Genomic DNA, 27,480 nt, shown 5'->3' with positions numbered 1-27,480 from the left:
TGGCAGAGATCGACAGGTGGGATTCATTTGAAATTATGAGCCCACGCATTTAGGTCAATGATAAGATACTGTTATATTTTGAGTTTTCCTCGCTGATAAGCTGCAGAAGTAATAAGGAGAAGAACAACAATGAAAATCCAATTTAGAGAGAAAAAGAGGCAACAAACATGGAATCTGTACCTCTTAATGCCGGAATACCCGCATATGGACATCACCTCGACGACGTCATCCTTCTAAACCAGGACAAACTAGCGCCGGGGTTTTAGCAGCATCAAAGGCTTAGCATCACCTTCTTGAAGTTTTGAACGCTGAGGCATATCACATGGGAAAAGATGGCTTACTGAAAAAAGCATCATAATCATGTAGCACTTTGCGTATGACCTACGTGACAAAAGCAGGAAGTCTACCTGTGAAGCACTGGCAACTTGAGATATGAGTAGTTAGGAACTTGCCCCGAATTCCGCGCAAATGAAAGCCGATGGAATTTAGGTTACAAATGGCAGGACGCCTGGTGATTGGACTTCATCTGTGTATGATCCGAACTCTTTTGCTTGGATCGTACGTGTACCTACCTATTCCAACTGCCAGTCTACTGGCTCGCCGGATCCATATTGAGCGACCTAGAGTGGTGGCTCGGCGGTATTTCGCGTCATCGCAGAGTTATTTCCCAACCATAGATTCATGATACCTAATATAACACGAGGGTCTATCTTCTGGGCCCGAACCAGAAACTGCCAAACTATTAGGAGGTTCGACTTGTCTGATGACAATAATACCAAGACATTCATCTGTCACCCAAGGAACGAACAAATAAACTGTTCCGCACCGCCTCACTGCCATCGTGTCTATTCCGTCACCTCTGTGTTTAGATTCTTGGGAATTTGCCATCCTGCAACTCTGTTTCGCTGGAGTGATTGCCTTGTACCTACCATAGCATACGCCGCCTCTCTCCCTTCTGGTGTGTCTATGGACCCTTGACAGCGAACTTCCTCTCTTTCAGCAATCCCCGCATCATCGGCCCTTCTGGCCTGCAATCGAATTAGTGGTCTGTGGTGATCGTGATCAGCAGGCTGTGTTTTCCCCTCACTCCACGCCGACTTAACCACAGAATAACCGAGACACTAGAGAGTCGACTGACTACGCTTTGGAGTACTATCACAGACTCTTTCCTACTCAAACCTGAAGTTCAGTCCAGCGATTCTGGGGGAACGCCTCTTTTCCGTTTCGGGCCAAAAAATCAGTGTGGCTCCTTGCGTGGTCGATCATCGGCCGAAGCAGCAAAAGCCCCAAAAGTTTAGAGGCGCAAAGGGAATAAGGAACGAGTGAATAGAAAGGGAAATAGTCTCACGACTCAATTCGGTGGGATTGCGCGTAAGAAACAAAAGCACAGCCATACATTATCATTTTATTCTCCCAAAAAATAAAATAATAGACGGAGGAAAAAGAGGAAAAAAAAAAGAGGAAGAGATCATCCTTAATACTATTACTTGGGAGCTGCAGAACACGGGGTAAGTTTGTTGCTCTTTCTCAAACGCTCTTGTGTCACTCGCTTCACTTTCACTTTTCTTTTTTTTTCCAACCCACTGTCTATCTTCTATCTCCCTCTCTGTTCTCTTGTCCAAAAAGCTCCTGGCTTCCGTATAAGATCACTTCAGTGCCGATTTCATCCGTCCAGTCCATTATGCACTTACCTCGGTATACTTCAACATGACAGCTGCTCACCTCTCTCCCCTACAACAGGACCCATCTAGGTCGGGAAACCCTGAGATTTTCCAACCACTCTCTAGCCTGTTCACTTCCAGATCAGAGCGACGTCGGTCCATTACTTCAACTACAGTCAACACTGATCTCGCGGTCGAGCAATTTCCTAAACAAAGCCAGAATCGTCGCAGTTCTATACTAAGAAAGCTGGCGGGGCCACGGGAGAACGCAAAGCGCTTCCTCCGCTTGGGCGCGCCGCCCATTAACGGCTCATCATCGCCGCCACTTACCAACACTACTTCCGCTACCGCTACCCACCCGATGTCCCGGACGGCGCGGCCACGTCCTGTGTCCGAGATTATAATTTCTCCTCATGACGCGCAAATGTTAGTTTCTGCTGCGACGGCGGGGAGAATGCGATCCGATTCTTCCTCTACGGTGTCTATGACTTTAGGTCCGGCATCGGGGCAAGATGGCTCATCAGCGCCGGACGCAACGGCGTCGTTCCCTCCTCTCCGCCATGAGAAGATTGTCGCAACAGGGAGCGGTATCGCTGTTGGAATTGCGCTAACAGAGCCCGTCTTGTTTCTTCAAGGTTATGATCAGAATGACCCAAGTACCAAGAAATCCGCGATACTGCGCGGGCAGCTGCACTTGAAAATCACCAAGAGCGTCAAGATTAAAAAGATCTCGATATGCTTCCGTGGTCACGCCCAGACCGACTGGCCCGACGGTATGCTTTACTCATAAAGTGTGTTTACTGTTAGAAAGGAGCCCTGCTGACCCTGAATCTCTTTCCTAGGAATTCCGCCGAAGAAGATTCATTTTCATGACAAGAAAGACCTGGTCACTCATGGAGTGATGTACTTTAACCACGGGGATACTGCCCTTATGCAGAACGATTACGGAGCACATTTCTATCAGCACGCTAAACCGGTGACCTCGGTGACAGGCAAAGATGGGTCGACGACGACGACTACCCGGGAACTATTCTCCAAGAGTGGATCGTCCCCGTCCCTCAATCAGTCGACCGCGAAAGAGCTCAAGCGCCTCTCCTTACAAGCCAATCACGCATACTCGCGCAGCTTTGGAAAGAACGAAATGCCGTCCAGCAATCAGTCGCATCCCCAGCGCAACTACAGGATGTTCCCAGTTGGTGACTACCTGTATAACTTCGAATTTCCCATCGATGGCTCTCTTCCAGAGACGATCAAGACCGATCTAGGCTTTGTCAGATACGATTTAGAAGCCATTGTTGAACGTTCAGGCGCATTCCGGCCTAATCTACTGGGCACCTTGGAAGTGCCCGTGATTCGTACCCCGGCCGAGGGCTCGTTGGAGCAGGTTGAGCCCATCGCGATTTCTCGGAACTGGGAGGATCAACTGCACTACGATATTGTCATATCAGGGAAGTCTTTTCCGTTGGGCTCTCAGGTGCCTATCGCCTTCAAATTGACCCCCTTAGCCAAGGTTGAGTGTCACCGGATCAAGGTTTATGTGACAGAAAACATTCAGCATTGGACAGCAGACAAGAGTGTGCACCGGCTGCAGCCAGCGAAGAAAGTGTTACTTTTCGAGAAACGAGCGGATTCCGCCAGTGTGAGCACCTACCCGGGCAGCTCGATGCGTGTCACCGCAGGTGGCGGCATTGATTGGGATCATCGTGCGGCCGCCGCGAGAGGAGAGGAGATAGTGGATCGTAGCCGGACGAATCTGCTAGGAAATCTGGCAAATGATTCAGGCGTCGGCCCCACCGAAATGGAGTTCAATGTTCAACTTCCTAGCTGCCACGAAATGAAGAATCGGGATGAATCGCAAAGACTGCATTTTGACACGACGTACGAGAATATTCAAATCAACCACTGGATCAAGGTAAGATAGCCTAGGTTTAACATTCCCCGGTTGTTGCTGACTGACTTGATATCTAGATTGTGCTGCGTCTCTCCAGAATTGATGAGCGCGACCCAAATAAGCGCAGGCACTTCGAAATCTCCATTGATTCTCCCTTCCACCTTCTCTCCTGCAAGGCCACGCAAGCCAACATCTATCTTCCTGCGTACACCACTCCAAACTCGGATCCAGGTCTGCCTACGCAAGAGTACGAATGCGGATGTCCTGGAGCGGCAATGGTCAACAGAAACAGCTCGAGCAACCAACTATTAATGACTGATCGGGAAGATGCGCCGAATGGCGGCACTGTATCTCGCAGCTTCACCAACGGATCCGGAGGCTTGGCTCGTCCGCCGCAAGCCCATCTCGCGCATGAAGCGAATGAGCGTTTTGCCCGTCCTATGCACCTCCTTCGAGCGCCATCCTTCGCTCCGCCTGCGTTTGAAGACCTTCCACCTCCACCGCCACTAATAACCCCACCCCCAGAGTACAACTCGATCGTGGGCGACAATGACAGAGAGGCTGTCCTGCAGGACTATTTCTCTCGCTTATCTTTTTACGAGGAACGTGACGGAGATGAACGTGGCCGTGGTCGTGTCGACGTACCCCTTACTCCAGGAGGCCGCGTGAACCGCAGCATGGATGTTCCTCGAGAATGGGTACGACTTGGAGAACCGGCTGTCCAATAGCATATGAGATCGAGATTTGAATGAGTGGACAGGATTTACGACGTCATGAAATCTTATTGTGTGACTTACTCGTGATGGAACCAAGCGGGAAGGGTTTGGAGTCGGATCTAAATGGTGGGAATCTGGGTTTTCAATATGTTACGTTTGTTTATGGGGGACTCATACCGATTCAATTTCTTACTCGCCCTTCACTCTTGGCCAAGGTGTAAACAGGCTACATTGGGAGGTATTAGGCGCTTTGATTCGACCTCGGCGGCGTCAACATGATCTCGAGCAAACTCGTTAACTACACATATCATACAAGTATCAGGAATATATTGCATTGTGCCGACCTTCTCTTGGTTTCATCAACGGAGTTTTGGCCTCAAGTGAGACTATTTTGCTTTGCTGTAGATAGTGTTCTCAGTAGCTTTTATGTCCTGTCGACTGGCATTCTATACATACGGAAGCTATCACCATTACTGCACTGCCAATAGCCGAAAGTGAGCCCAACGCAGATTCAATCGCGGAAAGCTCCCTAGCTCAGCGAGACATCGATGATTAAGTTCGCTGTCTAGAGAGATTCTTCCAGGCAGTATTATAGACAGTCCATGCATTTCATACAAGGTAGTAAACCAGATGAGATGGTGCATGTTGCAAGTATCTATGTTTCTCGTCACTACTACTTTTCCTAATTGACCACTAGTAGTCACAGCCTACCGGACATTGCTTCTCGGGTTCCAAATTCAATTAGCTAGTCCGTAGGTGTATGCCAACCGGATAGCGCTCATTGTCTGCACAAGCACTATGGTCCACTTCTGGCATTGGTAGCCCTCGTTCAGACAGACACAGACATAAACTAGTCCATACAGTAGCAGTCTAGGCGTTAAATGGACAAACGCCCTAGATCTTCGAGCGACCATCAAACCCAGTAAGGAATTTCGACCTCTTCATCTCAGGCGGTTGCGCCAGGCAAGGCGCAAGCCGACGCGAAAAGTTCTTGAATTCCTGTGTTGACGCATGCTCCTTCAGGTTCGCTGCGTCGGTGTACCTTGCTCAAAGTTAGCCTCCCCTTGATTCTCAGACGGAATCGCTGGCGAATGCGACGAGACTCACTTCTCCACGATGATCAGCTCATCGGTTCCTTCGGGTCTAATGGCGATGTAGATTTGAGTCTTGGGCTCGTGCGCCTGGATATGCTTCGCGAAGGCCCCGAATGCTTCTACGACCTGGTTTCGATCTCGAGGTTAGAAACCGGTCATTCTTGGTAAAGAGTTAAGGGCACATACCTCGTCGTACTTCCCCGGTTTGGGGACGAGCTTCACGATGTAGTAGATCGCGTCTGAGGACATCTTCGGCTCCTTGGTTTTCAGTCTGGGTATACGCCTGACTACACGCTGTGGTGAAGCGAGGTGAAGGCCGGTTTCGTTATATATACTTGCTCGTCAATGTGAGTTTTGAGACTTTGGAGGACGGACTATTGGGATCTGGAGGTATGGATGCTCAGGTCCACCCAGGCGTCGATTGGCCAATCGCCGAGTCGGCCTCGGGCCGGTCTGGGCGTGGCGAGATTGAGATAAGTAGAAGAGCCGAGGATGTCAATAGACTATCAATTGAATGCTGAAGCAGTAATCCAATGATGAATGATAACATAATCAACTCTCTGTAAGATTCGTATGTGTCGTACGCATGTTATTCGGTCATCATAATCATCCTGCTGACGTGGTTTTACTGATTCTTTGGAGGTTATTCGAGAGGACCATGCTCTGAGTGCAATGTCACGGAGAAGAGAGGTGTCCCTTTCCAGATGTATCTATCAGTGTCGAGTAGAGGACGATACACCTGCGACTGAACAAATTAATCGACACCATATATCAGGTATTATTTACCATGGTGGTTCACGATCATTGGCTGCGTCTAGATTTGGCACGTGATGATATTGGCACCAATGACGTAACGTGATATCCAGACTTCCATTATCTCAGGAGCGATTGTGGTCCACAAGTAAGGTAGCTCTTACCGTTCAAAGTATCTACTTAGCACTCGAACATGAGCGAAGATGTATCATCCCCATCAACAGAACGTCCTATCATGAGGAAGACACTGCTGCTAGTTTTCATACACGGGTTCAAGGTCCGTTCGCTTGTCTCATGTTCCTGTTGTTGCTTGCGTGTTGGCAGGGCTCGCGAAGCTCGATCAGGCCTCATACTAAACATGTCATAGGGCGATGACAACACCTTCGCCAGTTTTCCAGATCGTCTACGTGCTTTAGTTGCTCGTTCACTTCCCGCTGTCAAGGTAGCTACCGTGGTATATCCCAAGTATGAGACTCGTGGTGGTCTGGAAGAATGTGTGGGGAGATTCCGGGAATGGTATGTCGAGACCACGGGCCCTGAGACTATTCATACTTGATTTGAAATCCCGCTGACACATCTCTCCTTGAGTAGGCTCCAGAACAAAGTTATCGACTTGGAAGTAGCCAATCGTACCACATCGCCGACCGTTGACCCTTCCGTCCACGTTTTCCTGGTTGGTCATTCTATGGGTGGCATTGTCGCCGCCGAGACCCTGTTGTTGCTCGCATCGGAACATCCTATTCCTACAAAACCATACTCAGGTGTATCCTCAGACCATGCTTCTGCTGGCTGCGAAGCAAATTCGAAGACTGCCGGAAGTTCACGACTCGGGGAACCGGACACATTCATGTTTCCTCATATTCAGGGCGTGCTTGCATTCGATACGCCTTTTCTGGGAATCGCTCCGGGCGTTGTGTCCTACGGTGCCGAAGGTCATTATAAGAATGCCACCACCGCATATAACGCATTATCGGAAGTAGCTGGTTTGTTCGGTTTCGGAGGAGCCAGCAACGCTTCGAGGGAAGGCTCAAACGCCACACAGCAAACACAGCCCAAGCTTCTACCTTCGTCACCTTCCAGTACTCCAGCCTCGGCTACTGATGCTGCTGCCACGCCATCCTGGCAGCGCTGGGGTCGGTATGCCATGTTTGCAGGGGCTGCAGGTGCCGTGGCTGCAGGCGGCGCCGCCGCAATGTATACACAACGGCAACGACTGACGGAGGGTTGGGACTGGGTTTCTTCGCATCTTATCTTTGTTGGGTGCTTAGCGCGCCCCTCGGAATTACGACAGCGCCTGGCGCTCTTGTCCAAAGTGTACAACGAGCGAGGGATACGTTGCACGAATTTCTATACGTGCTTGGGTAAAGGCGCCCCATCATTGGTCGAGAGTAATACAAATCAAGGCAAGACTTCGTTTAGTCAACGGATCATACGCTCCAAGCACCGCACATTCTGCACCTTGCCGGCTGAGGTCGAGACAGGTCAAGGCACGCCGGAATTTCCCGAATCGGGATTTTCATGGGTCAGGGCGAGCAATGATAGGGCAACGGATGAAGTGAGTGCCCATATCAGCATGTTTTTGCCAAACCAGAATCCGGCATATTTGGGGCTTGTTGCCGATGCATGCAGATCCGTGGTGGACTCGATTGATAAGGGTTGGTACTCCAGTGCCACAGGACCTATCGAAGAAGTTGATGATACACCGGCCCAGGCTGGCAAGAGTAATACTCCACCGAACACTGAGGGTGAATTCATGGACGCTGACGACGTCGTGGTCGTGAATTGAGAGTTGTGGAAGAAACGTCCAAGTCTGGGAAAAGTGATATGGTCATTTCTTATCCGTCATTTGCCAACACTTGAGCGTTGGACCTCGTGTACCTGCCTTGGTCCGACAGACTGCACTCGATCATTGGACATTCCTTTTGACACGTTGTCTGTTCGTCTCCCGCAGCTTCCGAAAGTCCGAGGTTGCATTGATGTCTCTAGGATCACCGCCCACGTTGCACGCCGAGGCCTGCTTAGAAATGACCGGTCGTGTTGTACCGGGCTTGGAGATGTAGCATCTCCTCATCACGTTGCCACCGACGAAAGTTTGAGAGCATCTTGGAACACGGCAATTGTATGATCAACAGGCAATGAGCAACCATTCTCCTCCACCAAGCGTTAAGTGTGCCGCCGCTGGCGCATGGGGCTGCAGCCTAGGTGATACCAATAGACGTAAAAATGGATCAGACCAATATTCTATTTGCCGTTCCCGCAGAAAGCGGCTCCTGATCCCTGCATGTGAAAAATGACAGTGAGATATGATCATTTTCCGGAGCTTTGGATTCACGGAGTCAGATTTGAGCTACGCTCAGTTGAGGAATTGTGACGATGTGTGTAACCGTGCATACTTTTGGACCTGCCCTATTCTTCCTAGCTGGAGGCATTTTTCGTCTATCCGCCCTAGAGTACGGGGTACTACAATGGAAATGACACGGTTTAGGAACCCTCCGAGTATGGTCCGTATGCTTTCGACGAAGGATTTATCTGCAGTGTTAGTCACAGATTTAGCTTTCCATTAAATGGTGGCGCCTGTCTGTTGAAATGACCAAGCTCAGTGCACGCTCTAATTGGCGTCGATTAAATGACACAAGAGAGCAAAGAACGGTATATTCCGTTCAATAGTAGTCTCGGATAACCGGGAAACCAGCATAGCATATCATGGATTGGGTGGAGCATACATCAGGGTATTACTGTAACATGGTAAATGACAAAGGATCGGTGCAGCTTTACTAGATTGAAAGACGACAACAAGGTTCTCGTGCTCTCCCCCCTCCCCGAAAAATACAGCGCAGCGCTAAAAGCAAAACATCCCTGCAAGTTTGGACGAATGCTGCTGACATATATGGAGTATGGAAATGATAAAACATAATGCCCACAAGTATAATGCTTAATGTGATGGACTGATGCACGTAATATCCACTGGCGAGTCCCGATGCATGAGACCCGGCTGATCGAAATATGACTCAGAATAGAAATCAAAATGCCCAAGATGTGATTATAATATCGTATACAACCAAGAAAAAAGAGACGATTAAGAACCGGGTCAATAATTATGACCGCCATAAGTGGAAGCCCGGTGATGATACATGCTCCCGGCATACTCCGAGTGAGAGTCTTGATAGACGGTCGTTCGACGGTCCTCCTCCGGAAGAAGTTCTTTGACTTCCCAGGTATTGGGCTTAATGCCTACCGAGAACTCGAGGTCTTCTTTTGTGATGTAATCCCAGAACTACAAGACCAGTCAACATTGCTCGAAGTGGGAAAGAAAGAAAGAAAGAAATTACCTTGTAGACCATCATGACGGCAAGCAGGTTACAGAACGTAGCGAAAAAGAGACCATCCAGGTAGTGCTGTACGTTGTCACAGATTGTATCGCTGAATCCGTACAAAAGCACCTGTCCGCAGATGAAGACTATAACTCCGAAAGCGATGTGCCCCAGCGGCCAGCGGTCTTCGAGGGTATTCATTACCAAAAGGAGTTGCATAACAAGATAAATCGCGATGCTGATCGCATTGAGGATGTATAGCACCACGAACAGACCGATGGTGTTCGTGGGGCTCATGCCGCCCCAGGACTTGAAGGTCAACAGGGAGATCACAAATGAGACGACAAACATGGCCACGGACGTCAGTCGTATGAGCCAGACTGACAGGAAAGTGCCGTCTTCGTAGAGTTGGAACCCAACGAAACCATTGATGAGCAGACAGGTGCACAATGCAGAGGATAAGCCATTCTGCACGGCCACAAAGTAGGGGAAGGGATCACTTCGAGGGGGAACCACACCGGCATCAATGACCAATGAGCAGATAGTCAGAGCCATGTAGATGTAGAAGAATGTAATGATCTCTTTACGGCCTGGTCGTTCACAGAGTTAGCATGATAAAGCATGCGGATTCAAGCAGGAGCTTGATATGCGACCAGAGGAAGGGGCGCAGGTTCGGGACTCACCAACTGCGGTGAATTTGGACCTGACATGCAGGATCATGATTACCGTCATTGCTAGAGCGATGATATGAACGAAGGACGCAGCGCCTTCAAAGATGATGGTGTTTGCCAACTCGATATTCCGCGCATAGCAGTTCGGAATGATGCCAGTGGATCCCGATATTGAGGACGAAGGGCCCACCAATGAGCAAAGGGGGAGCGCTGCCTTTTGGCAGATTGAGTCGAATTGACCGAATCCCATTTTGATGAATGATTCGAGCCTAGGAATGAAGAAAAACGAAAGTTTGGCGACTCTTTCGACAGTGTGTTGATATCGAAAGGAGCGGAGTTCAAAGATTGTCTCCACAGCGATGGCTGGGTCTGGGACCTGGAAAATGCTGCGTTCAAAACCCCCCTCTGTTTACAGCCTCAAGGCGATTTCAAGCGTCCAACGAACGACCGCAAGCCCCAGTCCGGATCATCAGGAGTTAGCGAAAGTCAGAACAGTATGATGACTCGTCTTTGAGTCGTAATCGGGCGACAACCAGACCCTCGAGAGTGGGATGAGGGGATTTCTTTCTCCTTGTGACTTTCCGTGTCCAGAGCCGCCATTATCACGGGGTACGCTAAAGCCAGATCGGGAATGGCCTGTCATGTGTTCTATTTTGAGAATAGCGTATCTCCAGCTTGCTATCGTATGCCAGAAGTGGTTAGCTTTATTTCTAAAGTGAGCTTAAGACAAGCTAGCCTTTTATAGCTAGCGCCCCAGTACCTTAGATCTCTTCGAGACTCCAACAAATCCGATGCCAACGGCCGACGACTTTAACAGCAGCAGTCCAGCCAAGACCCATCCCATCCCGATTATCAGCTACCAAAGGGAGCTGCATGACCGTCATAATAATAATGTTGCCATGGTAATCTCACCCCTCTGAAATGTGAAAGGCAGGTGGACGCTCCAATAAAGACTACAAAGTCGAAATTTGAGCTAGGCGCCCTGATCGATCTCGTCGCGTATCACCACCTTTACGGAGTAACCGTGGACTGAAACGTCCAGAACTAAATGCTGACCGCCTCACAAAGTCACAGACTTAGAGTTTGGCTAGCCAGGAACCAGGCTTCATAGGTTATCTCACTGGTTTTCTCTTTTCCGTAATTATTTGGGCGGGAAAAAAATAGGAATCCTGAAAAATATTGCTTGACTGTATTATCGAGTCCCTCAGACGATGAACTAGTCAGTTCCTCTAAATCGTGAGTCGGCGATGGTCAAACGGCTAGAGTCTCAGCGATCCCACTAAGAGCTTGAGAAGAATCTTCCCACGGGCTCCACCTGTAGGGACGAAGAAGTGCAGGAACTCTTGAACTTACAAGGTTTGGACTTTGGAAGAAGCCCGAAACCGGATCCCCACACCCCAAGGTGAGGCTGGGGAGTCAACTGGAATTCTGGATTCACGAATGCTTCGCACAAAATACATCAATTTGTCCCTTAAAGAATTGCCTTTGACCGTTGCTCGATTACACCTGGGCATGAAGATGTACTTACGATCCCTGTGGACGATTTATTAGAATCCTTGTTATTTCTTCCCTCTTCCTCCAAGGCTAGACTGACCGCTGTCGATAATACCACGGACCATCTCGAACCCTTGTTCATGGTCCTACCTGCTAGGCAGAAGGTTCCAAGTCAGATCCTTATTCCGTTAGGTAAAAATGGCATGGCACCATACACACTGAAACCTATCGACTAGTCTTGCATCATTAAGAGAAAAATCGATCGATCTGTGATATTGACAAGCTTTCAGTTTCACTGTTGCATGTGAAAGACGGGATGAATTATCCGCTCTTCAATCATCCGATGTCCCAAACCAAGCAATAATAATGATGTACTCCGTAGGGCCAGAGACCAACGAGCTCCAGGCTGAGTGTCAGGCAATTCTGGGCGAAAATCCTGACGACAACCGGCCGAACCCCCGTCTAAGGTCACTGTGGAGAGTGGAGTCCTTAACTTGTCCGCAAGACGCCAGTACTCCGTACTTGCAGTTAAGTCTAACACCAATACACCAATGTCTCACCATCGCGTGGGTTCGTCGTGTGTATCCTGCACGATGCAATAATTAGGTACGGTTTCTGAAAAGTCCCTGGACAACAGAGTCCTTTGCCTTATTATCGTTATTACCGTCATCATTTTTGATGAAAATAACATGATTATTTCCAGCGTCAAGTTTTCTTGGCGGCCATGATAATCCCCTTGCCCCTGGTCTCTCTCAGGCTGCCAGCAGGGCCAACGGCATTCTAGCAAGCCTTCGTGGCTTGCATCAATCACATTCTCTTGACCAGGGGGAAGCTGGTAATCTTCAAAACGTTTTATAGTGGCTGTGGAAATATGGGACACCTTTCTCGGATACGACAGAACGGGAAAGGCAATAAGACCTAGACCAGGCAGGCCTCATTATTATCATTTATTGCGGCTTCGAACCTTCGTCATGCACAGAGTTAAGATGCGGGTCCAAAAAAGAGACGCGGCCAATCGAAGTACCGTTGGATTTGCTACGACTTGTCTCTACCTTGGGGCGGAGCGTACCGCCAAGTCTATTTGTCGCATTTGTATTTTGTTAGGATTCGCAGGTTCCAGAACGAGCTCCAAGGGTCCTTCATGTGCTCGTTTCTTTTAATATTAATGGGATTATGACTCAACCCATTGGTTACTCTTTCGAATGAATGGTTCCTAGAACCAATCACACGATAGTGATACGCGATCTAAACATACATCCTGGCAAGGTGGAAATGACGTCCGTTAAAGTGCTCGTCCTTCGAAGTTCGAAGACGAGAGAAGCCTTTCAGCGCTCAGAATTGATCCTCATTGATTGACACATGCATACAGAGCACATATTTCACACTTGCAGGGCAAAATCAAGCGTCTCAGACCGGGTTTTGTGCCGCGATAATGGCTGAGATGGGGCTTTGACTCCGTATCATTTGACTTTCACCCATCTGCTCACCATGATGCACGATGGCTTGCTCGCTAAAATGTGCTAAAACAATAGTAACATCCGGTATTTCGGTATTTTCGGAGTGCATTACCCACAGTTCCACATCGACGTTTGATCGCCCTAATTGACTAGAGGGGTCCAGTTTTCTCTCGTGGATCAGAGGCCAGGTGATAACCAAGCGTAATATCTCCGCGCGAGTTGTCGTCAACACGAAACAGCCTGCTAGGCGGCTAGCCTGTCACTGTCCGAGATTCAACTCTCCTCTGCTTGGTATAGCTGGGAAATCCCGTGTCGGGGTCGGCAATGATGGACGACTCATCCGCTAAACATTCTCCGGCCCTACTGTCTAATCCAATGAACCTTTCTCTTTCATGCCAGCCTGGCATTATCCTGATCTCTATGACATCGTAATTGCGTATGCATGGGAGATCCTAGCTAGCGCCACGTGCGGGTGAAGCATCAACGGCTGCGAGGGACCGTGTCGATCTCCCATTGAGCCGTTAACGACGAAGCAGTCATGAATTTCATTGTCATGGTGAGGCTACTCCCCAACACTACTCCCTTCAAAATGATCGGGCAACATAGTTATGAGTGCTTGTCGCTCCTGTGATGCCGTGTACCGCTCCGATTAAGCCGACAACAGGCCGGGCCCGCATTCTGCGACATAGGAGGAGACTTTCCAAACAGACCAACCACGATGCCACGCAATAAGATTGCATTGCGTGTATGTGTCAGGCTCAGGTAGGCTGCTAAGAGGACGGTAGGCTTGGTAGCCTGGGATACTTTCAGGGAGGACCCAGATTCGGCAGCTAAAAAGAAGGAGCCCGAGTGGTTCCTGGAGCTTTTGCCTGTTTCGTTAATACCCTTTGAGCTTGAATTCTCTCGACCGTTCGGCGTCTATATCTGCTTCTGTTATTATTTTACAATTTGCACTATTAGTATATTTTATTTTTCATGGTTTCTAACTTTCATTTACCGTTTCCTTAGTCCAAGTAGTGTCTGGCATTAGCAAGAGCATTATTATCGACTTTCATCTAAATTATTCGATATGAATTTTCTTGCCTAACCCTGGTGCATCTGGCTTGTGATGGGGCCCCAGGCAACAGATGCACTTGTAGCAAGACACGGCGAACATCACCTTGCAACAGCCCACTACGAAAGGCGACATATATCTTCATTGTTTCCTCACATCGTCCGGGAGGGCTACCGGATGCTTCTTCGCCTTTCTCTCCAGACATTAACCTCAATTCTGGAAACAATCTTCAATCCACTTTGAAGTCTTTCATCACTATCTATCCGCGGAGTATCTGCTGCATAATTTGAACTCTTCAGCTTCTGCAGCTTCAACAGCGGTCTCCAATCCTTTCAAATCCTTGTATTCGCTTCTTGTTGCATGCGGCCACAATGTGCAATTATTTCAAGAACTACTATATCTACAGCTCTTGCCGCGAACCATCGCAACATTTCATCCGTACGTCGGTCGACGGAGCTAAGGAGAGCAAGTGTCCGGACAGCCCTCATGACAGATTCATTGTAGTCGTGGGGAAATGCCGCCTCTGTCGTTGAAGCTTCTATCAATTGCATACCCATGAATCCAACTTTCGGCAGCTACAACCAGAGACTGCTAGATGGTCGTCCTGAAACGGCGCACCGCTTCTATACTCTGTCCGGAGTTGCCCACCCTCTGTTGACAAGGTCTTCTAAAGGAAAGAGCCTTGCGAGATGGAACAATATCGACGCGAGGTATTTCATCTTCTGAATATCCTCGACTGTGACTCGCAGAGTCACAATAATGACTACGAATTCACTGTGCGATCTACTTCCTAGGGACTAGAGATCACCTCAATTCTCGGATGCCCTTTCTCCCGTGAGATAAAATCTCCTTGTTTGCGAAGCAAATGGCAGATATGCGTGGATAATTCGGAAATTTTTTTGGCTTTTTTTTAGCACGGAAAGGCGCTCGGAGAACTAACTGTACACGGGGAGGAATTGGTGGGCGTTGGCGTTCTTGTCATGTATACCTACCGCGAATGGATTTTCTTGCATGATTTTCCCCAACTGGCCTTTTTTGCGCCTTTTTCTTTTTCTTTTTCCTTTTTTCTATTATTCCCTCCTGTCTCTAGTTTCTTTCCCCTCCCACCTCAACTTACTCCTCCTCGCTGGTTCCTCTGGATTGGAACGACACCCACTAAGCGAATACCTCGATTACTGCCACCATACTTTACTGACCGTCTGCAACCGCTGCTCCGGGCCTTTCCTGTTCTACAACACAGAGCACGGCCAGATTCACATGCTGGCTGTACACGACATGCAGCTCTCTAGCAATCAGTTGTGACACACCTTGATTCCTTGGACCTAATAATTCGAAGGGATAGGTTCGGACAATCTGCGACGCTCGAACAATATCGGCAGAAAGGACAGCGAATTATGAGAGTCGTGGGCTAGCAGCTACTCCGTCTCCGAAGATGATCAAACACGCCTTGGCCCGTTAGGCGGGGGTCAGCCCCCGGACTTTTCCTTTTCCTCAAGGTTTACTTTGTTCTCGCTTGTCTTGTTTTCAATGCCGTTTCTTCCAGACGTTCTTCTTTGAGATGAGGAGGGGGCAATGCAGAACGACAGAAAAAGAACAAAGGCCACGCACCGACAAACTCGAATTATATTTCTCCCTCTCAACTTTCAATATCTTATCAAGGTGAATTAATTTTCATTTCGACCATTGACGCAAAGACCTGCGTCGCACCCCAGCCAGTGCATTGCCAAGCCCATATGCTACTGCATCTCCTGAGGACCAGATGAGGTCTGCGCTTTTCTCTACTAAAAGACATCTCGCAGTGGGGTTTGCGTATACCGACCGGTGGATAGTAACACTAAACCATAGAGATAAGCATAGCCGTGCTCATCCTTTCCTCTCGAAGTTAGAAAGACTGAGTTGTGCAGCAATAAGAACAATTCGGCGTCGCCAACGCCAAAGACTGGCCCAAAGGACCAACTAAATCAATTGGCTGTCATTACTAATGGTCCCAGAGGTAATAGTCTAGGGAGTTGGGTTCCATCGCCCAACTGTGGCACGGCATTGAGCAAGGTTGACGGTCTAAAGCGACCAGGGTGATGGGATGGAAATTGAAATCATTGATAAATTATGTCAAGACTGACTGGGGCCCCCCTGCTGCATTTCTCCCTTGCTTCACTGGCTTTGCTCAATCCTCGAATTGTCAAAAATACTCTTAAGGCTTCCCTGTATGGACTGGTGATTTGACAAGTGCGTACCATAGACAGCCAGCAGCCTTTCGGCATGTCCGTTCCGTGTGGCTAGAACCAATGCTAGTTTCTACCTTATCTTCGTCCAGTTTAGCTTTTTTTTCCCTGGACCTTTCGAGCGCTATGTGGAATAGTGATGGAACGATGACATTTCCTCTGCAGCGTTGACAGGCGTGGCTACACAACCGCCGTTAGGACTGCACTCGGACGCATTCCCAGCGGCAGGCCACCCTACTCGACAGCCTTTCGCATCCTTACAACTCATGATGGGGGCAGCATATGGCATGCACGAAGTTGCACTTGCGAGAGCGATCGATGGAAGGGTGGTCCAGATACTCGAGACGCCAATGATCGACAATCAAACTACATGACAATGGAGTGTTAATGGGCTCAATGGCTAACAAATCAGAAGCAGTTTCGAGTACGAATGGGTTTGTGTAGAGGTGCTAAAAAAGTTTACAGACCTTTTAGACTCGCTTAGCTTCTTCTGATGGATGCGACGTGCCAAATAAATGAATGGCGATTCAGGCGGATCGTGCCCTCGGCCCGAGCGTGCATCGTGGCAATTATGCATACATATCAGGTACTGGTGAGCGAGTGGTACACCTGCTATACGAGCCGAGCGCGTTGCGGGAATATATAACGGTAGAGTTGTCGAGAATAAATGTATCTACAATGGCAGCGTTGCTTTGCTCTCTGTGCTATTTAAAAGTCCTCTATTTCCACAGGAATGTGAAGACTGTCGTTTAATAACTGCCATAGAGCAGAAGAATCGCTGAGCGCCTGTTGATTTGCGTACGAAGACATCCATTCTCACGGAGGCGGAGGGTAAAAAGTTCGACTGTCTTCCTTTTCAGGGGAAAAACTTCAGGGGAGAAACCACAAGATCGATAATTTGAAATTACATTACTGCAATCGGGTCAGTGCACTGGTTCCTGACCCGGTTGCGATACTAGTCAATCAACTGCATTACTCAAAGCAATAAGATTGTAGTGCTGACTATATTTCCAGCTGACCAGCGACATGATGAAGATCGACCGTCGATGCGTTTCGTTCATAGTGCTGACATCATAGATATAGCAATGACCTGGTCCTCCCCGAACGTCCAATATAAGTCGTGATAGCTACACATACATGATTTGCTGAATTGATAGGATCTGCGGTGATGAGATGAGCGGAGCAACACAGACGCCGACAGCATCAACGTGAAATGTCTCGAAAACGTCATACAAGGGCAAAACCCAAGACTGATTTCGTCACTTTCATCTATCGAGATTCATGCTCCGTCGTTCTGTATAGATTGTGGTTGGTTGTCCCAACGGGTAAAAAGGCTTCAGAGCATTTACCCGACGGCTATGGAAATAGCGTACAGTGTTGCCTATAGCGCAGACTGGAGTTCTATCCAGGTGCCCTTGCAATTTGCAGCTTGAGATGGCGAAAGACTGAACATTGTTGCTGATAATGTCGTCATCTGCGTAAGGGATTTTTTCATGTGATATGTGGCTAATATCCTGTTCTTGGGTCGGAGTACTTGCTAGGGTCAATGAGTTATCGACACCTTCCTAGCTAGACCCTTGAAAGGAGAAGGATGCAGATACTACTCATCACCACGGAGCGTGCAATACCACCAAGGTACTTAATGTCGCATCACTTTAGCCACACTGGCTTATCATGCTTCTGCACGGTGCACAAGGGATGCATTATTCCGACGCCCTCGAGCTTGCAAAAGTCGACTCTCGAAAGGTGACAGCTGGGTTCGGCGCACGGGCCATATGCAGTGCTGTATCGGTGCAGCTTGCAATGAGCTCAGGGGTGGTCTGGACTAGGTTCTTATATTGAGCTCATATATTAAGTATTGGTGTGTCTGTGTGGCGTCGAAAATCCAGATATGAAATGCCACTGGTGGGTTGTCTATTGTGGAAATTAGTATCATCTACTTCATACTTAATGTATATGAATATCTGAGATAGTTTTGCATTTGTAAACCAGATTCCTTGAGGTTTCCCAAGCTCTGGATATATGGGCGTCCCTTGAGGTACCATGCTTCTGTAGTGGCATGGCCTGAAGCATGGTTCATGTAATAATGAAAGTGAAGATGGCAGTAAGTAAAAATCAATCTACTCACTGGGTGACAAACTGCCTGGTATCATTCGTGGCTCGTTTGTCCATGTATTAGATACTCTGTAACCGATGTAGTCCTTCGCCGCTGAGTCACGCCAGTATCGGCTAACTAAGTTAAATCATTTCATGTCCCCTGCTGCTCCTTAGTTCTGCTAGCTCGACCATGAATGGCGGCTAACAGCAGCGTCGAATCCATCCCTGTTTATGGATATGGTAGGATTCTCGATTTCGTGACAGCCTGCTGCGTCAACATCAAGTAATCAATGGAGAGCCTCGACCTATCCCAGCTTCCTATTTAGGAGATTGATAAAAGAGTATAAACGAGTGGCGGCATCACATTCTGAAAGCCATATCGACAATACGACGACCGCCAAACAATCTAAGGTACTTCAAAATACTTCATTTGACGGAAAGTAAAAACCGCGAAACAAGTGGTCTACGCCGACTGAGGGGATAGCGCTATCCTGCCCAGCCACCCGCGGTTCCAATACCCCAATTCTTCTTATGGTAGGTTTCGGCCGATGATAGGCCGGGACGCCCGGTATTCTCCGTGATTGGGGATCTTCGACGAACGGTGGATTGTGATTCCGCAGTGGTGAAGGATTGACTACGAAGTGCTCCTTACCTTACGCTTCTTGTTGGTACAATGGTGCGTTTCATTAGGCGAATATGTCCTAAAAAGCTCTGGCTAAACTTTCGTTATTGCTAGTGCTTTGGGAATACTGTAACCCTGGACCTTGTACTATATACCCTGTAGGTACTTATTCCTTCCACCTATCCTCTTCTTAATACCTGTCCTCCGCTTGCTGCCTAGATCAGACGGTGTCACTGGCAGGCAGATATCCCAAAGCATGATTGGGCGGCCTGAGCCGACAGGCACCTTCCGAGGCTGGGATCGGAATTTGACGTTTTGAAGTCGTACATGGTAGGTAGCTGGGTCTGAGTGCATATGTCTGTTGATGATCATGGGCATTTATGGATCAAGTTGCATGGATTGATACATCAGCTTTCTGACAGGGGACTTCATGGTGGTGTGATTTGTGTGTTTCAGAGGTTAATCTGGGCATCACATCAAGTCGTTACATTTAGATGTTACGATCAGGAGATGTTATCAGTGCTCATATTGGCCCCCAACCTTGTTCATAGTCATATTCCTTAGATTGCCGAAATTCAATTCGAGGATAATCCCTCTGCATATCGATCGCGGCATTTGCCGTAAATGCCGCACCACAGCAATAAGATCTCGCCTGCCTCTCCTTAATGCTTGGACTTTGGATTTCGGACCATGCAATACAGCTACAGGCGATGTTAATAACAAGACTCTTAACCAGCCCACCTAGAAACAAACATACCATGCACACATCCTCCCCATCCCTGCACTCCATTGCCTTGGCCATCTCGAACCCCATCCGCCGATAAATCTCCACGTTGGGCACCTCTTTTGAGCTCTCCAGATAACACTTCACCCCTTCCTCGTCCGCTAGATCAGTGACAGCCTGAAACAATTTCTTCCCGATTCCCTTTCCCTGAGCCTCCGGACTGACCGCCACAATGTTACAGAAATAGTACCCTCGCGGATCGTTCCAGATCTGACTCTGTGCCTCCCGTTGGCGATCCTTCCAGATCCAATAGCGGCGGGCGTTCAGCCCGCCCCGGCCGTTGTGGCGCACATTATTGAGGAACTGCCGAAACGACAGCAACCAGCTTTGCGCCCAGCTGTACCAGCTTTCTGGCTCTGCGGCGGGATGAGGCGGGAGCCAACATGAGACACCGAGCACGCGGGAGGGGGAGTCGTTTCCATCGCGCTCTCTGGCGACTTGGAAGATGGCGTTGTTGATGCCCCAGCGGCACCGTGCTTCAAGAGAACCATAATTCCTTTGCTTATTGAACTATGTGGTTGGGAATCTCAGGTGACACGGGACGCAGGTCGGCGTCGGCTCGACCGCGTCATGGGACACAGCACGTGTTAGCTTCAATATTTGATCAACAGGATTTCGACCTGGTGGGAAATCTCAACGGTGTCTTCTGCGTGCTCCATTACCATGCTACATACCGTGGCTGGATTGAAAACCCATTTGAAATATGGGTCGTCGGCAAACGCCCGCTGGATCACCTCGATCGCTTCGGGAATATCCGCCTCGGTGAGGTTGACCACCTCAATGGCCATTCTGAGACTTGTTTATAAGACGTGGTTCTGCAGTCATGGGTTGTCTGCAATCAGTCTTAGTTGTGCCGCTATAAGACCTTGGGACTCGATGCGCTGAACTTTTCGGTGAAGCACACGATTCTGCTCCGGTATCCCTGCTTCGTGATGATGCTTATTAATTCCTATATGGATATTTGCTGTGCTGACTTGAAGGATAAAAGACGTATTGTTGAGTTATAGATGGGCAGATGAAGTTTAAATGTCCAGCGGTTTGTCAAGTAACGGAAATGTTCCCCCACTGGATTAAGCCCTGCTAGGCAGTTCCACGCGGGCATCCAGGATCAACATCTCCACATAGACTATCAACCAACTCCATCGACCATGGATGGCGTCGAGTGTCGCTTATCATGGCAGCTGACTATGTTATTGGTTTTTGGTGCAATTTCAATATAACTTTATTGTAATCATAAGTAGACAATCATGCTGACCCTGTATAAATATCTACATATCGTTCTATAGTTTCTCGCGACCCTGTTTGTTCAGCCTGAGTAGGCTATCTTGATAACTGGTGGCAAGCAATACCCCTTGGGGACTCCACAGATAGCTCTCATGAATAGCTCTATTCTCTCCAGACGTAGGCGTCCAGCCTTCCTGGATAAACCATTTCCTGGGCAAACCCTTTCCATCCTCTTCCTGCCCTGCATCCCAGTCAATCATCCTCAGCGCTTCACCATGGTGGTGAAAAACCACGGTCAGCGTTAAACTGGCCATTGCAGACCAGGTCTTGTGGCCCAACGCACGTGGTATCAAAAAGAGTGAGTTCTTGTCGCTCGCATACATATGCGCACAGGCATAGAGGTTATCGAACTCGCCCGTGTTCTCTCTGTCCTTGAGGTCTTCCTTGCTCAACGCAACATCTTGGTCTTGGGGTGACCCCTTTAGGGCGTACAGCGTCAACTGGCGATAATTTTCCGGACTCTGCTTCACCTCCTCGGTGGCATTGTAGCTCGTCATATCCACCTTCCACACATCAAGCCCCGGAAACTCTGGCTCAGTAATATGCCCCCGCTGAACCTGTTCAATCCACCAGTCCGCATCAGCACTAGGACTAGGCAGATGATCCTCTGGCTTTTTCCCCGCAAGAAGTGACTTGAAGCGTTCCTGTGCCGGGGCCGGCTGATGGTGGAACGTCTGCTCCCCCTCGAGGCGCTTGAACGAGCACAAACACGAGAAGCAGATCTTGCCATCCTGTCGTGCGTCGACGGCGCGTGTACAGTACATGCTTCCATCTCGTATGTGGCGAACTGTATACACGTAGGGAACGTCTAGTCGGCCAGGTAGAATGAACGTGCCCGTCATGTCCTGGATGCTCGTCTCAATCGGGTATTCATGATGAGTGTCTCAAGGTAGGTAGACTTACGTGTATTACAAACCCCTTGCCGACGGTTTTCGACGCTGCATATGCGGACTGAGCGTAGACATGCCCGCCAAATGCCATTTCGCCCATGCCAGGAGGGTACGGTGCGGCGAGAGATTGGAACCGCTCGACCTTCTCTGGTGCGTCCGGCGTGCTGCTGGGCGAGTCGAGACGTTTGAGGCCCATTAGGTCGACAAAGGAGGCGCGAGAGGGCAGTTTCCCTGAATTGTTAGGCCCATCTTTTTGCGAACTCATGATGATGCCGTGCGGGGAAGGCAGGTTGATTTTCCGTTCATGGAGCACTGGAGCAGATCGATGCAGGAACAGAATTGGATCAAGTATTTTGCAAGCAGGGTAGCATATTCCATCAAGAAGTATGCAAGCGAGCACACTAGTCGATCGACTCAGTTATGGAGTTCGTAAAGCGGTAGATTCAGTTGATCATCTCCTCAGCTGTACATGAACCTCGGCTGATCGGTAAGAAGCGATGCACTTAATGCCAATGCGGCATCCTCCATCAGGATCAGACATAGAAGAGAGTAAAATACGAGTCACACAATTGCTATGTTTTATAAGCCCTGAGCAAGTGTGCTCTCCTGTTCATGGTATTGAAAGCTGGGTCCAGAAGTGCGATTGATCGGAGATATGCTGGTCACGTGAAGAAACTACAATGAGCAAAGTGCTCATCGTTGAGTCGAATTGAAAGTGAGAAAAGTAGTTCCAACTCGGAAAAGAATTCAATCTCTATGCGCCTGCAATGTTGGTATGATAATACAGATAGACCCAGTCCCATAAATGATACAATGATATCGCAATGCCAGCATTCAAATTCCGAAAAACCCAACGCAACTCGACGTCAATCCCCTGCCCGATCTCGACAGCCCAGGATAGTTGTACACATTCAAATGGAATCGGCGAGCTTGCGAGCATTGGTCCATTCAACCTTTCCCTCAACGCCCTTGATCTCCTCAAGCTTGTCACCCAACTTCACGACTGAGAATCGGATCATTCGCGGGTCGAGACTGAGGGTTCTGCGGACGGCGGACTGAACAGCGCCTGAAGCATCGAAGCGCATGATGAAGTGATGGCCATCGGTGTACCGAGCTTGATGTTTGGTGGTGGGTTTGGGCAGTCGGAACGTGCCCCAGTTTGTGTATCCGCGGACTACGCCGCCTGATCGGAGGACTTGAATGCCGGCATTACGAGCGATCCTGTTCATCAATTAGTCTGGAGTCCATACTCTGCTCGAAACAGCACTCGAATGTAGGATAGAAGGATAAATGTGTCCTTTCGAAAGGAAGAGTGGGGTGGGATGAGAGACGTACTCCCGGACCTCGTTGAGGCTGCCTGGACGGACCTGAGGACGTTAGTTCGACGCCGAAGATATGTTTGAAAGAAGGCGACAAAGGATATACTCACAACAGCAATTAGTTCATACAACATCGCATCGACGGAGTGATTGTGGACGGCGCTTCGGAGATTGAATGGCGTTTAGCGGAGGAGATTTTCGGGAGCGGTCACCACCTAGACTAACTACTTTTCCCTTCCGGCGTTGCGGACAACAGACGGCAGTTCCTTATCAGCTAGCCTTGGCATCACCTATCAGTTCGGAAAGCTAGTTCGCAGCTCCATTTAATCGCGATTTCTCCTCGGCGGGTTTATCATCATCCATTTCCATCTTCCTCGAACTCTCCTTCTCCTTGCGATTGTCCCTCTCTCCTCTAAATTTTTAGATTCCAAAACAAAATGTCTACCGTCGCCAGATCCCTCCGTCCTCTCGCTTCTCGCGTGCTTTCTCAGAAGGCTCCTTTGACCTCCAGCGTCCGCAGGGCCTCGCCCGCTCTGTGTTTCCCGCGGGGAAGTGTCAGGAGCTTCTCTCAGAGCCCTTTCTGTAAGAAATGACTCAGTTCAGCGTTCATGAAGCCATTGAGATGCTATTCTTGAGACAAAGCATTGTACTAACGTCTATAATGCTACGCAGTGGAAGTCAAGAAGTACACCGAGTCTCACGAGTGGATTGAGCTGGGTGAAGACGGCAAGACAGGTGAGTCCTTTGCTCCTGTCGCATCACAACAACTCCAATCTTCCGCTCTACAGCTACTAATAGTCCAATCCCTCACCAGCCAAGATCGGCATCACAGAGTACGCCGCCAAGTCCCTTGGTGATGTCGTGTATGTAGAGCTTCCCTCCGCCGACCTTGAGGTTAGCGCCGGTGAGGCCGTGGGTGCCGTCGAGTCCGTCAAGTCGGCGTCGGACGTCCTGTCTCCCGTCTCTGGAAAGGTTGTGCAGGGGAACAGCGTTCTCGAGGACAATGCCAAGTTCATCAACCAGAGCCCGGAAGGAGAGGCCTGGATCGCCGAGATCGAGGTCAGTGACGTTGCGGAGCTGGATGGTCTACTCGACGAGGCCGCCTACAAGGAGAGCATCGACGAAGACCACTAATTGTAATGTCGGTTGATCGATTGTTGCTCGTGAGGGAAATTGGATAATGGGATAAAATTCATCCGGTCTATTAGATATTAAATGACGGCTCCTCTTGTGATCTGGAATGTTGTACGGATTGATGCGTATTATGTGTGACATCATTGTTGAGCCGCCAGCGGCTGGTCTTTATTCAACAAGAAAGGCCTTTTTTAGAAACCAAACATGTTCAGATCTTGATATATCCATATGAAATATGTCTGAATATTTTCAGATATTCGAAGTCGATGTAGTCCCAAACTTGGCTATCTTGCGTCTACGACAATAATCGCTCATAATGCCATTCAATTTGTACATGCTAATTACATTGTACCGCTGCGCATAAAGCGCTATTCGTGACAGGCCATTATGATACATCTATACAGGAGGGATGGACTCTCGACAAATGGGACACTGGAGTCGTAATCGCATCCAGCTCTCGAGACATGTGCTGTGGAAAATATGTCGACAAGGCGTCACCATGTAAGTGCGACGACTGAGGATGCTTGTAGCTCCATCCGTGACACTGCTGCCTCCGGCGGCTCCACGCGCTGCAAGAACAGGTACCTCAATTTCCTGCATGCAGATGGCGCAATCAAAAACCGCCTTTTTTCTGTCCTTGATCCGCTGTTTGTCCTCATCCTTCGCGTCGCCGGAAAGATCCTCGGCCCTAAGAGCGCCGATCGGTAGGACACCGCCAGACTCCAGGTCTGCCTCAGACTCATTGGCGTCTCGCAAAATTGGGTGATAGTCATACGCTGGCGGTGCCCAGCCTCGAGGGACGAAGAACCGCGGTCCGAGAATGTCCTGACTCGCCAGGATCCAGACCTGAATCCACACCCAGCCTGCTAGCGCAAAAGCAGTAGTCGTATCTGGGCGTACAAACAGCACGTTGCCACGCACTGTTAGAAAATACACAAACGGGAACAGTCGCAGGATGCTCTGTCCGATCACAAAATCCCACCGGAGCGCTTTACGGCAGTTCCGCATGATGTTGCGGCAAATCTGCGGGGTCCAGAACGACAGATAGACAAAGGCGAGAGCGCGCGCATACAGAGCTCCTAGCCGATTCGGCCAAAGGAAAGACCATATGGAAATAATGAGCATCACGAACAGGACGAAGTAGAATCGTGCGTACATCGCACCGACGTCGTTGCGAGCTTCTTGAGCCGTTGAAGTAGTGCCACGGCCGAGTGGTTGATCATCTTCCTCCGCAGGTGGATCTTGATCCGGAGTCAATATGATGGGCGTTGCGCCAGTGTCTCTTATCCGGGGGGATGTGGCTGGGAGAGGTAGGTCCCTTGTACGTGGAGTTGAAGCCGAAGGGTTGGAGCGACGCTCTTGCTCCCTGCGTTCGGGCGCTTGGACGGCCCAGATCTCCATCATGAATTTCATGCCAATGTAGCTGACCGACAGAAACGTGAGAAATGCCGCAGTCGCCATGACCAAGAATGACACCGCCGGATAAAGCTCCAAGAGAATGAAGATAAGAACAAAAGCATCTCCAAAGGCCATGAGAGCAATTGTATAGAAGCTGACACGGCTCCTGGTGGAAGGTGTCGATGCCTCCTTGATCTGTCTCAGAAGTAGTGTGATTTGTGCGGCAAACACTCCGCATATGATAAATACGAGACGCGCACTGTATTTGTTGTACTCTTCAATTTTCGGGCCGGTGAGATAGAGGGCCTCGCTGGGAGGGAAGTCTGGGGTTCCCTTGGTCTCGAGGATATACCCACAGTCCGGAGAAAATACCACGGCAGACATGACCATTAAAGGCGCAGGCGGTAGCGGAGCCCCGATTGGGAATCTTAGCTCCTCTTCTATCTGGTCAACCACTGGCTTATCGGCTAGGTAGTCATGGATAGCGACTGGATGTTGTTGCAAGTAGACAATATGTTCACACTTCGGTGCAGGGAATTCTACCTGCTCCGATCCAATTAAGGACGACCACGGGAAAAGCGTCGGAGGCCGATTCTCTTTCTCAGATAAGGTATCAGAGAGTGACTTGAGGAGAAGCTGATGGGAAAGCTCATACGCGTCTGAAGAGAAAGCCAGATGCGGCAGCACGAACAACCCCTCAAACTTCTCGCTATTTGAACTCAGGATGATGCCTCCCGTCTCTGGGAAATGGACACCGAATAAGGAGATATACCAGGTATTTCCCCAAAAGTCATTGCTTTCGACAGCCAATGTCGCTCGTATCTCTCGAACTTGGCCGCTGTCTACCCGAAGCTCTTCGCCCCCGCCTTCCCGGAGATCCAAGTAGAAAGTTCCGCTGTTACCAGTGATGTTCAGACCGAATTCGTGGGTGAAATATTCATGCTCCAAAGCGATAGCCGTAGCGTTGAGTTTCGGAGAGTCTTTGTCCAGCTTACGGCGAACCCAATCTCCACGCAATTTCCCTGTCGCATTGCGATAGACCGGGAGTAACAACTGAGTCAGATTCAGGGTAGGTAAAGCGTCGGGATCTTCTAGAGATTGGGGAGGCTCCAGCCCAGCGTTTGACATGGCGGATCGTAACTGGTGACGAGCTCTACCCTGAGCTTCTGGGAGAATACCCCAAGCATAACTGTCGTTCTTCCTGGTTCCCGCAAAAGGAAGCCATTTATCAGCCAACGGGTCGAAGTCCCCATAGTCGGATTCATTCAACAAACGAAGTGCATCTCGTTCCCTTGCTACTTCCCGCTGACGCTCTCGATCCTGGTCAAGCAACGGCGGACGAGACTGCGAGCTGAGAAGAAGATAAAAAACGATCAGCAGGAAAAAGAAGGAACCGCGGTTATCCATAGATGCCACGAAGCGATGCAGGCATCGGAGATACGTTCAAATCTCCTGAGAGTACGACCTATGTTGATCGCATCGCTAGTTCACGACGGAGTTTCCATTTATACTGGGCCGTCGTAATGGCCAGGCAAAAAGCCTGTCGAGTAGATGATGATTTAAAGCTGTAATCAATGGCAAGAGATGCCGGACGCCGGTGGAGGCGAGAGTCAATGATGCGATGAGTG

At 49.3% G+C, this 27,480-nt stretch overlaps 9 protein-coding genes across 9 annotated transcripts; 3 read left to right on the top strand and 6 right to left on the bottom strand.

Annotated features, from left to right (window-relative positions):
* Positions 1-1,707: 1,707 nt before the first annotated feature.
* Positions 1,708-4,280, top strand: Asppvi_002662 (arrestin family protein; the record flags this gene model as incomplete). Its single annotated transcript, XM_043298644.1, has 3 exons — positions 1,708-2,434; positions 2,504-3,573; positions 3,630-4,280. The coding sequence occupies 3 exons, from the start codon at positions 1,708-1,710 to the stop codon at positions 4,278-4,280; spliced, it is 2,448 nt and encodes an 815-aa protein (XP_043154579.1).
* Positions 4,281-5,162: 882 nt separating this feature from the next.
* On the bottom strand, positions 5,163-5,611 carry Asppvi_002661 (putative quinol monooxygenase; the record flags this gene model as incomplete). The annotated part of the gene is made up of 3 exons (XM_043298643.1): positions 5,163-5,310; positions 5,376-5,488; positions 5,549-5,611. 3 exons carry the CDS (start codon positions 5,609-5,611, stop codon positions 5,163-5,165), a joined length of 324 nt encoding a protein of 107 aa, XP_043154578.1.
* A 697-nt stretch (positions 5,612-6,308) lies between these two features.
* On the top strand, positions 6,309-7,901 carry Asppvi_002660 (esterase/lipase family protein; the record flags this gene model as incomplete). Its single annotated transcript, XM_043298642.1, has 3 exons — positions 6,309-6,392; positions 6,483-6,631; positions 6,707-7,901. The coding sequence occupies 3 exons, from the start codon at positions 6,309-6,311 to the stop codon at positions 7,899-7,901; spliced, it is 1,428 nt and encodes a 475-aa protein (XP_043154577.1).
* Positions 7,902-9,203: 1,302 nt separating this feature from the next.
* Positions 9,204-10,347, bottom strand: Asppvi_002659 (chitin synthase export chaperone; the record flags this gene model as incomplete). The annotated part of the gene is made up of 3 exons (XM_043298641.1): positions 9,204-9,389; positions 9,445-10,016; positions 10,110-10,347. The coding sequence occupies 3 exons, from the start codon at positions 10,345-10,347 to the stop codon at positions 9,204-9,206; spliced, it is 996 nt and encodes a 331-aa protein (XP_043154576.1).
* A 9,358-nt stretch (positions 10,348-19,705) lies between these two features.
* On the bottom strand, positions 19,706-20,615 carry Asppvi_002658 (uncharacterized protein; the record flags this gene model as incomplete). The annotated part of the gene is made up of 3 exons (XM_043298640.1): positions 19,706-19,744; positions 19,801-20,337; positions 20,502-20,615. 3 exons carry the CDS (start codon positions 20,613-20,615, stop codon positions 19,706-19,708), a joined length of 690 nt encoding a protein of 229 aa, XP_043154575.1.
* A 492-nt stretch (positions 20,616-21,107) lies between these two features.
* On the bottom strand, positions 21,108-22,266 carry Asppvi_002657 (acyl-CoA thioesterase; the record flags this gene model as incomplete). The annotated part of the gene is made up of 2 exons (XM_043298639.1): positions 21,108-21,956; positions 22,015-22,266. The coding sequence occupies 2 exons, from the start codon at positions 22,264-22,266 to the stop codon at positions 21,108-21,110; spliced, it is 1,101 nt and encodes a 366-aa protein (XP_043154574.1).
* Positions 22,267-22,912: 646 nt separating this feature from the next.
* Positions 22,913-23,454, bottom strand: Asppvi_002656 (mitochondrial 37S ribosomal protein bS6m; the record flags this gene model as incomplete). The annotated part of the gene is made up of 3 exons (XM_043298638.1): positions 22,913-23,222; positions 23,337-23,368; positions 23,431-23,454. 3 exons carry the CDS (start codon positions 23,452-23,454, stop codon positions 22,913-22,915), a joined length of 366 nt encoding a protein of 121 aa, XP_043154573.1.
* Positions 23,455-23,757: 303 nt separating this feature from the next.
* On the top strand, positions 23,758-24,454 carry Asppvi_002655 (glycine decarboxylase subunit H; the record flags this gene model as incomplete). The annotated part of the gene is made up of 3 exons (XM_043298637.1): positions 23,758-23,902; positions 23,993-24,055; positions 24,135-24,454. The coding sequence occupies 3 exons, from the start codon at positions 23,758-23,760 to the stop codon at positions 24,452-24,454; spliced, it is 528 nt and encodes a 175-aa protein (XP_043154572.1).
* Positions 24,455-24,850: 396 nt separating this feature from the next.
* Positions 24,851-27,259, bottom strand: dscA (ubiquitin-protein ligase dscA; the record flags this gene model as incomplete). The annotated part of the gene is made up of 1 exon (XM_043298636.1): positions 24,851-27,259. One exon carries the CDS (start codon positions 27,257-27,259, stop codon positions 24,851-24,853), a length of 2,409 nt encoding a protein of 802 aa, XP_043154571.1.
* Between the last annotated feature and the right edge of the window lie 221 nt (positions 27,260-27,480).

Source organism: Aspergillus pseudoviridinutans (assembly GCF_018340605.1).
Source record: "Aspergillus pseudoviridinutans IFM 55266 DNA, scaffold_2, whole genome shotgun sequence".
Lineage (NCBI taxonomy): Eukaryota > Fungi > Ascomycota > Eurotiomycetes > Eurotiales > Aspergillaceae > Aspergillus > Aspergillus pseudoviridinutans.
The sequence above is the reverse complement of the archived record's forward strand: the minus strand, read 5'-3'. Positions and strand labels throughout refer to the sequence as shown.